This window comes from Tachyglossus aculeatus, chromosome 5 (genome assembly GCF_015852505.1).
Source record: "Tachyglossus aculeatus isolate mTacAcu1 chromosome 5, mTacAcu1.pri, whole genome shotgun sequence".
In the NCBI taxonomy this organism is placed as follows: Eukaryota; Metazoa; Chordata; class Mammalia; order Monotremata; family Tachyglossidae; genus Tachyglossus; species Tachyglossus aculeatus.
The window spans coordinates 7,098,660-7,111,089 of record NC_052070.1 but is presented as its reverse complement, the minus strand read 5'-3'; the positions used below and the strand labels follow the sequence as shown (position 1 = coordinate 7,111,089).

Below are 12,430 nucleotides of genomic sequence, written 5' to 3'. Positions count from 1 at the left end.
CGGTCCCTACCCAACAGCGGGCTCACAGAGTGCGACCGAATAGTAAGCGCTCAATAAATACGATTGAATGAATGAATGAATGAATGAAAGTGCGTGATTGGAAAAAGAGGGGGGACAGGAGTGGAAAGAACGATCGTTCATTCACTCAGTCATATTTATTGAGCGCTTACTGTATGCAGAGCACTGTGCCAAGCGCCTGCAAGTTGGCAACATATAGAGACGGTCCCTACCCAACGGTGGGCTCACAGAGTGCGACCGAATAGTAAGCGCTCAATAAATAAGATTGAATGAATGAATGAATGAAAGTGCGCGATTGGAAAAAGACGGGGGACAGGAGTGGAAAGAACGATCGTTCATTCACTCAGTCGTATTTATTGAGCGCTTACTGTACGCAGAGCACTGTGCTAAGCGCCTGCAAGTTGGCAACATATAGAGACGGTCCCTACCCAACAGTGGGCTCACAGAGTGCGACTGAATAGTAAGCGCTCAATAAATACGATTGAATGAATGAATGAATGAAAGTGCACGATTGGAAAAAGACGGGGGGCAGGAGTGGAAAGAACGATCGTTCATTCACTCAGTCGTATTTATTGAGCGCTTACTGTATGCAGAGCACTGTGCCAAGCGCCTGCAAGTTGGCAACATATAGAGACGGTCCCTACCCAATGGTGGGCTCACAGAGTGCGACCGAATAGTAAGCGCTCAATAAATACGATTGAATGAATGAATGAATGAATGAAAGTGCGTGATTGGAAAATGACGGGGGGGGGGGCAGGAGTGGAAAGAACGATCGTTCATTCACTCAGTCGTATTTATTGAGTGCTTACTGTATGCTGAGCACTGTGCTAAGCGCCTGCAAGTTGGCAACATATAGAGACGGTCCCTACCCAACAGTGGGCTCACAGAGTGCGACTGTATAGTAAGCGCCCAATAAATACGATTGAATGAATGAATGAATGAAAGTGCACGATTGGAAAAAGATGGGGGGGCAGGAGTGGAAAGAACGATCGTTCATTCACTCAGTCGTATTTATTGAGCGCCTACTGTACGCAGAGCACTGTGCTAAGCGCCTGCAAGTTGGCAACATATAGAGACGGTCCCTACCCAACAGTGAGTGTGACCGAATAGTAAGCGCTCAATAAATACGATTGAATGAATGAATGAATGAATGAAAGTGCGTGATTGGAAAAAGACGGGGGGCAGGAGTGGAAAGAACGATCGTTCATTCAGTCAGTCGTATTTATTGAGCGCTTACTGTATGCAGAGCACTGTGCTAAGCGCCTGCAAGTTGGCAACATATAGAGACGGTCCCTACCCAACAGTGGGCTCACAGAGTGCGACTGTATAGTAAGCGCCCAATAAATACGATTGAATGAATGAATGAATGAAAGTGCGCGATTGGAAAAAGATGGGGGGGCAGGAGTGGAAAGAACGATCGTTCATTCACTCAGTCGTATTTATTGAGCGCCTACTGTACGCAGAGCACTGTGCTAAGCGCCTGCAAGTTGGCAACATATAGAGACGGTCCCTACCCAACAGTGAGTGTGACCGAATAGTAAGCGCTCAATAAATACGATTGAATGAATGAATGAATGAAAGTGCGTGATTGGAAAAAGACGGGGGGCAGGAGTGGAAAGAACGATCGTTCATTCAGTCAGTCGTATTTATTGAGCGCTTACTGTATGCAGAGCACTGTGCCAAGCGCCTGCAAGTTGGCAACATATAGAGACGGTCCCTACCCAACAGTGGGCTCACAGAGTGCGACTGTATAGTAAGCGCCCAATAAATACGATTGAATGAATGAATGAATGAAAGTGCGCGATTGGAAAAAGATGGGGGGGCAGGAGTGGAAAGAACGATCGTTCATTCACTCAGTCGTATTTATTGAGCGCCTACTGTACGCAGAGCACTGTGCTAAGCGCCTGCAAGTTGGCAACATATAGAGACGGTCCCTACCCAACAGTGAGTGTGACCGAATAGTAAGCGCTCAATAAATACGATTGAATGAATGAATGAATGAATGAAAGTGCGTGATTGGAAAAAGACGGGGGGCAGGAGTGAAAAGAACGATCGTTCATTCAGTCAGTCGTATTTATTGAGCACTTACTGTATGCAGAGCACTGTGCTAAGCGCCTGCAAGTTGGCAACATATAGAGACGGTCCCTACCCAACAGTGGGCTCACAGAGTATGACTGAATAGTAAGCGCTCAATAAATACGATTGAATGAATGAATGAATGAAAGTGCGTGATTGGAAAAAGACGGGGGGCAGGAGTGGAAAGAACGATCGTTCATTCAGTCAGTCGTATTTATTGAGCGCTTACTGTACGCAGAGCAGTGTGCTAAGCGCCTGCAAGTTGGCAACATATAGAGACGGTCCCTACCCAACAGCGGGCTCACAGAGTGCGACCGAATAGTAAGCGCTCAATAAATACGATTGAATGAATGAATGAATAAATGAAAGTGCGTGATTGGAAAAAGACGGGAGGCAGGAGTGGAAAGAACGATCGTTCATTCACTCAGTCGTATTTATTGAGCGCCTACTGTACGCAGAGCACTGTGCCAAGCGCTTGCAAGTTGACAACATATAGAGACGGTCCCTACCCAACAGCAGGCTCACAGAGTGTGACCGTATAGTAAGCGCCCAATAAATACGATTGAATGAATGAATGAATGAAAGTGCGCGATTGGAAAAAGATGGGGGGGCAGGAGTGGAAAGAGCGATCGTTCATTCACTCAGTCGTATTTATCGAGCGCTTACTGTATACAGAGCACTGTACTAAGCGCCTGCAAGTTGGCAACATATAGAGACGGTCCCTACCCAACAGCGGGCTCACAGAGTGCGACTGAATAGTAAGCGCTCAATAAATACGATTGAATGAATGAATGAATGAAAGTGCGCGATTGGAAAAAGACGGGGGGGCAGGAGTGGAAAGAACGATCGTTCATTCACTCAGTCGTATTTATTGAGCGCTTACTGTATGCAGAGCACTGTGCCAAGCGCCTGCAAGTTGGCAACATATAGAGACGGTCCCTACCCAACGGCGGGCTCACAGAGTGCGACCGAATAGTAAGCGCTCAATAAATACGATTGAATGAATGAATGAATGAAAGTGCGTGATTGGAAAAAGAGGGGGGGCAGGAGTGGAAAGAACGATCATTCATTCACTCAGTCGTATTTATTGAGCGCTTACTGTATGCAGAGCACTGTGCTAAGCGCCTGCAAGTTGGCAACATATAGAGACGGTCCCTACCCAACAGTGGGCTCACAGAGTGCGACCGAATAGTAAGCGCTCAATAAATACGGTTGAATGAATGAACGAATGAATGAAAGTGCGTGATTGGAAAAAGAGGGGGGTCAGGAGTGGAAAGAACGATCGTTCATTCACTCAGTCGTATTTATTGAGCGCTTACTGTATGCAGAGCACTGTGCCAAGCACCTGCAAGTTGGCAATATATAGAGACGGTCCCTACCCAACAGCGGGCTCACAGAGTGTGACCGAATAGTAAGCGCTCAATAAATACGATTGAATGAATGAATGAATGAATGAATGAAAGTGTGCGATTGGAAAAAGACGGGGGGCAGGAGTGGAAAGAACGATCGTTCATTCACTCAGTCGTATTTATTGAGCGCTTACTGTACGCAGAGCACTGTGCCAAGTGCCTGCAAGTCGGCAATATATAGAGACGGTCCCTACCCAATGGCGGGCTCACAGAGTGCGACTGAATAGTAAGCGCTCAATAAATACAATTGAATGAATGAATGAATGAATGAATGAAAGTGCGTGATTGGAAAAAGACGGGGGCAGGAGTGGAAAGAATGATCGTTCATTCACTCAGTTGTGTTTATTGAGCGCTTACTATACGCAGAGCACTGTGCCAAGCGCCTGCAAGTTGGCAACATATAGAGACGGTCCCTACCCAACAGTTGAGTGTGACCGAATAGTAAGCGCTCAATAAATACGATTGAATGAATGAATGAATGAATGAAAGTGCATGATTGGAAAAAGACTGGGGGCAGGAGTGGAAAGAACGATCGTTCATTCAGTCAGTCGTATTTATTGAGCGCTTACTGTACGCAGACCACTGTGCTAAGCTCCTGCAAGTTGGCAACGTATAGAGACGCGGTCCCTACCCAACAGTGGGCTCACAGAGTGCGACCGAATAGTAAGCGCTCAATAAATACGATTGAATGAATGAATGAATGAATGAATGAAAGTGCGCGATTGGAAAAAGACGGGGTGGCAGGAGTGGAAAGAACGATCGTTCATTCACTCAGTCGTATTTATTGAGCGCTTACTGTACGCAGAGCACTGTGCCAAGCGCCTGCAAGTTGGCAACATATAGAGACGGTCCCTACCCAACAGTGGGCTCACAGAGTGCGACTGTATAGTAAGCGCCCAATAAATACGATTGAATGAATGAATGAATGAAAGTGCGCGATTGGAAAAAGATGGGGGGGCAGGAGTGGAAAGAACGATCGTTCATTCACTCAGTCGTATTTATTGAGCGCCTACTGTACGCAGAGCACTGTGCTAAGCGCCTGCAAGTTGGCAACATATAGAGACGGTCCCTACCCAACAGTGAGTGTGACCGAATAGTAAGCGCTCAATAAATACGATTGAATGAATGAATGAATGAATGAAAGTGCATGATTGGAAAAAGACGGGGGGCAGGAGTGGAAAGAACGATCGTTCATTCAGTCAGTCGTATTTATTGAGCGCTTACTGTATGCAGAGCACTGTGCTAAGCGCCTGCAAGTTGGCAACATATAGAGACGGTCCCTACCCAACAGTGGGCTCACAGAGTGCGACTGTATAGTAAGCGCCCAATAAATACGATTGAATGAATGAATGAATGAAAGTGCGCGATTGGAAAAAGATGGGGGGGCAGGAGTGGAAAGAACGATCGTTCATTCACTCAGTCGTATTTATTGAGCGCCTACTGTACGCAGAGCACTGTGCTAAGCGCCTGCAAGTTGGCAACATATAGAGACGGTCCCTACCCAACAGTGAGTGTGACCGAATAGTAAGCGCTCAATAAATACGATTGAATGAATGAATGAATGAATGAAAGTGCGTGATTGGAAAAAGACGGGGGGCAGGAGTGAAAAGAACGATCGTTCATTCAGTCAGTCGTATTTATTGAGCACTTACTGTATGCAGAGCACTGTGCTAAGCGCCTGCAAGTTGGCAACATATAGAGACGGTCCCTACCCAACAGTGGGCTCACAGAGTGCGACTGTATAGTAAGCGCCCAATAAATACGATTGAATGAATGAATGAATGAAAGTGCGCGATTGGAAAAAGATGGGGGGGCAGGAGTGGAAAGAACGATCGTTCATTCACTCAGTCGTATTTATTGAGCGCCTACTGTACGCAGAGCACTGTGCTAAGCGCCTGCAAGTTGGCAACATATAGAGACGGTCCCTACCCAACAGTGAGTGTGACCGAATAGTAAGCGCTCAATAAATACGATTGAATGAATGAATGAATGAAAGTGCATGATTGGAAAAAGACGGGGGGCAGGAGTGGAAAGAACGATCGTTCATTCAGTCAGTCGTATTTATTGAGCGCTTACTGTATGCAGAGCACTGTGCTAAGCGCCTGCAAGTTGGCAACATATAGAGACGGTCCCTACCCAACAGTGGGCTCACAGAGTGCGACTGTATAGTAAGCGCCCAATAAATACGATTGAATGAATGAATGAATGAAAGTGCGCGATTGGAAAAAGATGGGGGGGCAGGAGTGGAAAGAACGATCGTTCATTCACTCAGTCGTATTTATTGAGCGCCTACTGTACGCAGAGCACTGTGCTAAGCGCCTGCAAGTTGGCAACATATAGAGACGGTCCCTACCCAACAGTGAGTGTGACCGAATAGTAAGCGCTCAATAAATACGATTGAATGAATGAATGAATGAATGAAAGTGCGTGATTGGAAAAAGACGGGGGGCAGGAGTGGAAAGAACGATCGTTCATTCAGTCAGTCGTATTTATTGAGCGCTTACTGTACGCAGAGCACTGTGCCAAGCACCTGCAAGTTGGCAATATATAGAGACGGTCTCTACCCAACAGCGGGCTCACAGAGTGTGACCGAATAGTAAGCGCTCAATAAATACGATTGAATGAATGAATGAAAGTGCGTGATTGGAAAAGGGGGGCAGGAGTGGGAAGAACGATCGTTCATTCAGTCAGTCGTATTTATTGAGCGCTTACTGTATGCAGAGCACTGTGCTAAGCACCTGCAAGTTGGCAACATATAGAGACGGTCCCTACCCAACAGTGAGTGTGACCGAATAGTAAGCGCTCAATAAATACGATTGAATGAATGAATGAATGAATGAAAGTGCGTGATTGGAAAAAGACGGGGGGGCAGGAGTGGAAAGAACGATCGTTCATTCAGTCAGTCGTATTAATTGAGGGCTTACTGTACGCAGAGCACTGTGCTAAGCGCCTGCAAGTTGGCAACGTATAGAGACGCGGTCCCTACCGAACAACGGGATTTGGGAGAGCGGCGGCGGCGGCGGGGTGCGCGTTCGAACCGCTTTGTGTTTTTCGGGGTTCCTTTAGGGGAGACGGCGGACACCCTGATGGGCCTGAGGTATTGCAAAGAGCGCGGGGCGCTCACCGTCGGGGTCACCAACACGGTGGGGAGCTCCATCTCCAGGGAGACGGACTGCGGGGTCCACATCAACGCCGGGCCGGAGATCGGCGTGGCCAGCACCAAGGTAAAGGCCCAGATTACGCTTCGAAACCCTGGGCTCAACAGTAGTACTACTACTACTAATAATAATAATAATAATAATAATGGTATTTGTTAATCGATCAATCAATCAATCATATTTATTGAGCGCCTACTATGTGCAGAGCACTGTACTGAGCGCTTGGGAAGTACCAATTGGCATCACATGGAGACAGTCCCTACCCAACAGTGGGCTCACAGTCTAAAAGACTTGTTAAGCGCTTACTATGTGCAAAGCACTGTTCTAAATAATAATTATAATAATGGCATTTATTAAGCGCTTACTATGTGCAAAGCACTGTTCTAAACAATAATTATAATAATAATGGCATTTATTAAGCGCTTACTATGTGCAAAGCACTGTTCTAAATAATAATTTCAATAATAATGGCATTTATTAAGCGCTTACTATGTGCAAAGCACTGTTCTAAACAATAATAATAATAATAATGGCATTTATTAAGCGCTTACTATGTGCAAAGCACTGTTCTAAATAATAATTACAATAATAATGGCATGTATTAAGCGCTTACTATGTGCAAAGCACTGTTCTAAGTGCCGCAAGGCGATCATGTTGTCCCGCGTGGGGCTCACAGTCTTAACCCCCATTTTACAGATGAGGGAACCGAGGCCCGGAGAAGTGAAGTGACTTGCCCCAAGTCACACAGCCGACAAGTGGCGGAGCCGGGATTTGAACCCATGACCCCTGACTCCAAAGCCCGGGCTCTTTTCCACTGAGCATGCTGCTTCTGCTAGTAGCAGCAGCGATCAATCAGTGGTGATTTTGAATTCATCCGTTTATTCATTCAAACGTATTTATTGAGCGCTTGCTGTGTAATAATAACTTTTAGACTGTGAGCCCCCTGTTGGGTAGGGACCGTCTCTCTATGTTGCCAACTTGGACTTCCCAAGCGCTTAGTACAGTGCTCTGCACACAGTAAGCGCTCAATAAATACAATTGATTGATTGATATTGAATAATAATAATGATGGCATTTATTAAGCGCCTACTATGTGCAAAGCACTGTTCTAAGCGCTGGGGGGGTTTACAAGGCGATCAGGTTGTCCCGCGTGGGGCTCACAGTCTTAACCCCCATTTTACAGATGAGGGAACGGAGGCCCAGAGAAGTGAAGTGACTTGCCCCAAGTCACACAGCTGACAAGTGGCGGAGGCGGGACTTGAACCCATGACCTCGGACTCCAAAGACCGCGCTCTTTCCACTGAGCCACGCTGCTTCCCCAATTAGGTTTTAGAAATTACGTTTCTAAGCCCTGGGCTCAACAATAGTAACAGCAGAGATCAATCAGTGGTGATTTTGTATTCGTTCGTTTATTCATTCAAACGTATTTATTGAGCGCTTGCTGTGTAATAATAACTTTTAGAGTGTGAGCCCCCTGTTGGGTAGGGACCGTCTCTCTATGTTGCCAACTTGGACTTCCCAAGCGCTTAGTACAGTGCTCTGCACACAGTAAGTGCTCAATAAATACGATTGATTGATTGATATTGAATAATAATAATGATGGCATTTATTAAGCGCCTACTATGTGCAAAGCACTGTTCTAAGCGCTGGGGGGGGTTTACAAGGCGATCATGTTGTCCCACGTGGGGCTCACAGTCTTAACCCCCATTTTACAGATGAGAGAACTGAGGCCCAGAGAAGTGAAGTGACTTGCCCAAAGTCACACAGCTGACAGTTGGCAGGGCCGGGATTTGAACCCATGACCTCTGACTCCAAAGCCCGGGCTCTTTCCACCTAGCCATGCTGATTCTCTTTTTTATTTTATTTTATTTTTTTAATTTTTAAATATTTAATAATGATAATAATGATGGCATTTGTTAAGCGCCTACTATGTGCGAAGCACTGTTCTAAGCGCTGGAGCACTTTAAGCACTTACGTGGCACAGTGGAAAGAGCCCGGGCTTTGGAGTCAGAGGTCGTGGGTTCAAATCCCGGCTCCGCCACTTGTCAGCTGTGTGACTTTGGGCAAATCACTTCACTTCTCTGTGTCTCAGTTCCCTCTTCTGTAAAATGGGGATGAAGACTGTGAGCCCCCTGTGGGACAACCTGATCACCTTGTAACCTCCCCAGCGCTTAGAACAGTGCTTTGCACATAGTAAGCGCTTAATAAATGCCATTATTATTATTATTATTACTATGTTCCAGGCACTGTACTAAGCACTAGGGTGGATACCATCAAACCAGGTTGGACACAGTCCCTGTCCCACGTGGAACACCCATTTTACAGATGAGGTCACTGAGGCCCAGAGATGTGAAGTAATAATAATAATAATGAGAGTTTTTGTTAAGCTCTTACTTTGTGCCAAGCACTGTTCTAAGCACTGGGTAGATACAAGGTAATCAGGTTGTCCCACGTGGGACTCCCAGTCTTCATCCCCATTTTACAGATGAGGGAACTGAGGCCCAGAGAAGTGAAGTGACTTGCCCAAGGTCACTCAGCAGACACGTGGCGGAGCCGGGATTAGAACCCACGACCTCTGACTCTCAAGCCCGGGCTCTTGCCTCTAAGCCACGCCAAGATCACGCTGCAGACTTGGTGCGGAGCAGGGATGAGAACCCGTGACCTTCTGACTCTCAGGCCCGGGCTCTATCAATCAATCAATCAATCAATCAATTGTATTTATTGAGCGCTTACTGTGTGCAGAGCACTGTACTAAGCGCTTGGGAAGTCCAAGTTGGCAACATAGAGAGACGGTCCCTACCCAACAGCGGGCTCACAGTCTAGAAGCAGCGTGGCTCAGTAGAAAGAGCCCGGGCTTTGGAGTCAAATCAATCAATCAATCAATCAATCAATCGTATTTATTGAGCGCTTACTGTGTGCAGAGCACTGTACTAAGCGCTTGGGAAGTACAAATTGGCAACACATAGAGACAGTCCCTACCCAACAGTGGGCTCACAGTCTAAAAGGGGGAGACAGAGAACAGAGGTCAAAGGTCATGGGTTCCAATCCCGGCTCTGCCAATTGTCAGCCGTGTGACTTTGGGCAAGTCACTTCACTTCTCTGGGCCTCAGTTCTCTCATCTGTCAAATGGGGATGAAGGCTGTGAGCCCCACGTGGGACAACCTGATCACCTTGTATCTCTCCCAGCGCTTAGAACAGTGCTTGGCACATAGTAAGCGCTTAACAAATACCAACGTGATGATTATTAGAAGGGGGAGACAGAGAACAAAACCAAACATATTAACAAAATAAAATAAGTAGAGTAGTTATGTACAAGTAAAATAAATCAATAGAGTAATAAATCTGTACAAACATATATATACATATATACAGGTGCTGTGGGGAAGGGAAGGAGGTAAGACGGGGGGGATGGAGAGGGGGGAGAGGGGGCCTACCCACTAGGCCCCACTGCCTCCTGATTCATTTGTAGTAATTGTGGTATTTGTTAGGCGCCTACTACGAGGACCAGCAATCTACGTTGGGTGCCCATTTCCCTCCACGTTGAACGGAAATTCTGCTTTTTTGTGGTTCAGGAATGGAGTCTGAAAGTAATTTTCCCCCTGATATTATGCACGATTCGCTTAATGTCAGTCGATAGTATTTATTGAGCAGTGACTGTGTGCAGAGCACTGTACTGAACGCTTGGAGAGCGCCTAGTAGGACTATAAACAAGACGTATTCCGTGCTAGCAACTAGCTTAAAGTTGCTTAAAGTGAATTGGGCAAGTCACTTAATTTCTCTAAAATGGGGACTGAAAGTGTGAGCCCCACGTGGGACAACCTGATGACCCTGTATCCCCCCCAGCGCTTAGAACAGTGCTTGGCACATAGTAAGCGCCTAACAAATATCATAATTATTATTAATTATTGTTAGTATCTGGAGGTAGTCCAGTACAATGAAGACAGATATATTCACCGAGTAAATGTCTGTCTCTCCCCCGAGACTGTAAGCTCGTCGTGGGCAGGCATCGTGTCCGCCAACTTGGTTATTGTATTCTCCCAAGCGCTTAGTACAGTGCTCTACCGCGTTCAGTAAGAGAAGCAGCGTGGCTCAGAGGCTTTGGAGTCAGGGGTCATGGGTTCAAATCCCAGCTCTGCCAGTTGTCAGCTGGGTGACTTTGGGCAAGTCACTTCACTTCCCTGTGCCTCAGTGACCTCAACTGGAAAATGGGGATGAAGACCGTGAGCTCCCCCCGTGGGACAACCTGATCACCTTGTAACCTCCCCAGTGCTTAGAACAGTGCTTTGCACATAGTAAGCGCTTAACAAATGCCATCATTATTATTATTATTAGAACAGTGCTTTGCACATAGTAAGCGCTTAATAAATGCCATCATCATTATTATTATTATTAGAACAGTGCTTTGCACATAGTAAGCGCTTAATAAATGCCATCATTATTATTATTATTATTATTATTATTATTATTATTATTACCATCTATGAGGATGAAGTTACCTCATCGTGGGCGGGGAACGTGGCCAACAACCCGGTCGGATCTTCCTCTCCCAAGCGCCTAGTCCAGTGCCCCGCACACAGTTAGCGCTCAATAAATACCACCGACTGACGGATAGCCCACTGTTGGGTAGTAGGGACTGTCTCTATGTGTTGCCAACTTCTACTTCCCAAGCGCTTAGTACAGTGCTCTGCGCACAGTAAGCGCTCAATAAATACGATCGATGATGGTGATGATGGATTTCACACTCCGAGACGATTCGGCTCGCCTCCGTGGGACTCGGAATGCCGGGGCCTAGCGCTCCGTCCCGAAAAAAGACAGGAATTAGGGAACCGTTCAAACGCAAGAGGAATTTTTTGAGGCTTCCCTCCGCGGGCGGTTTCAGAAATTGAGAGTTCCTTTGTCCGCGTGAGTCTGCTTCGGTTCGTCAAACTCGACCGCCCGGCCGGGACGAAATCTGCTCCGATTTAATTCGGTTTGGGGAAAAGCGGGAGGTGATGTCAGCCTGTCACGGAATTTCAGCCCAAACCACAGTGGGGAACTTCTTTTCTTCTTCTTCTTCTTTTTTTTTTAACCAGTCCACCGGGGAATTCGATCATGGAAAATTCAGGAGGAGGTTACGAAACCTCAGAGTTAGCTGTTTGTCTCCGGGCCGTGTTCACCTCGCCCAACGCGAGATCCTTTAGAGATCCTTGGAATTGTATCTGGAATTTCTGGGGGGGGAATTAAAACTCGTAAAGTGTTGGCCGTTGGATTCGAGTCCTGCCTCTCTGTCTTGAGTTAACTGGGCAGAGTTGAGCTTGGCCACGCCTCCAACACCACAGCACTAATGTAGTAGTAGTACTTCCCAAGCGCTTAGTACAGTGCTCTGCACACAGTAAGTGCTCAATAAATACGATTGATTGATTGATAGTAATAATAATAATAATAATAATAATATTTAAGCACTGACTATGTGCCCTTCAAGGCCCTCCTGAAAGCTCACCTCCTCCAGGAGGCCTTCCCAGACTGAGCCTCTTCCTTCTTCTCCCCCTCGGCCCACTCTCCATCCCCCCCATCTTACCTCCTTCCCTTCCCCACAGCACCTGTATATATGTATATATGTTTGTACAGATTTATTACTCTATTTATTTTACTTGTACATATCTATTCTATTTATTTTATTTTGTTAGTATGTTTGGTTTTGTTCTCTGTCTCCCCCTTCTAGACTGTGAGCCCACTGTTGGGTAGGGACTGTCTCTGTATTTTGCCAACTTGGACTTCCCAAGCGCTTAG

The 12,430-nt window shown here is 46.4% G+C and overlaps 1 protein-coding gene across 2 annotated transcripts in view; it reads left to right on the top strand.

Annotated features, from left to right (window-relative positions):
* The window catches only part of GFPT1 (glutamine--fructose-6-phosphate transaminase 1), a 173,714-nt gene that overhangs the window by 135,303 nt on the left and 25,981 nt on the right, over nt 1-12,430 (top strand). For both annotated transcript variants that reach the window (XM_038746851.1, XM_038746852.1), the window contains one exon: nt 6,570-6,727. In XM_038746851.1, the coding sequence (XP_038602779.1) occupies nt 6,570-6,727 (158 nt within the window). The remainder of the gene's footprint in view (nt 1-6,569; nt 6,728-12,430) is intronic.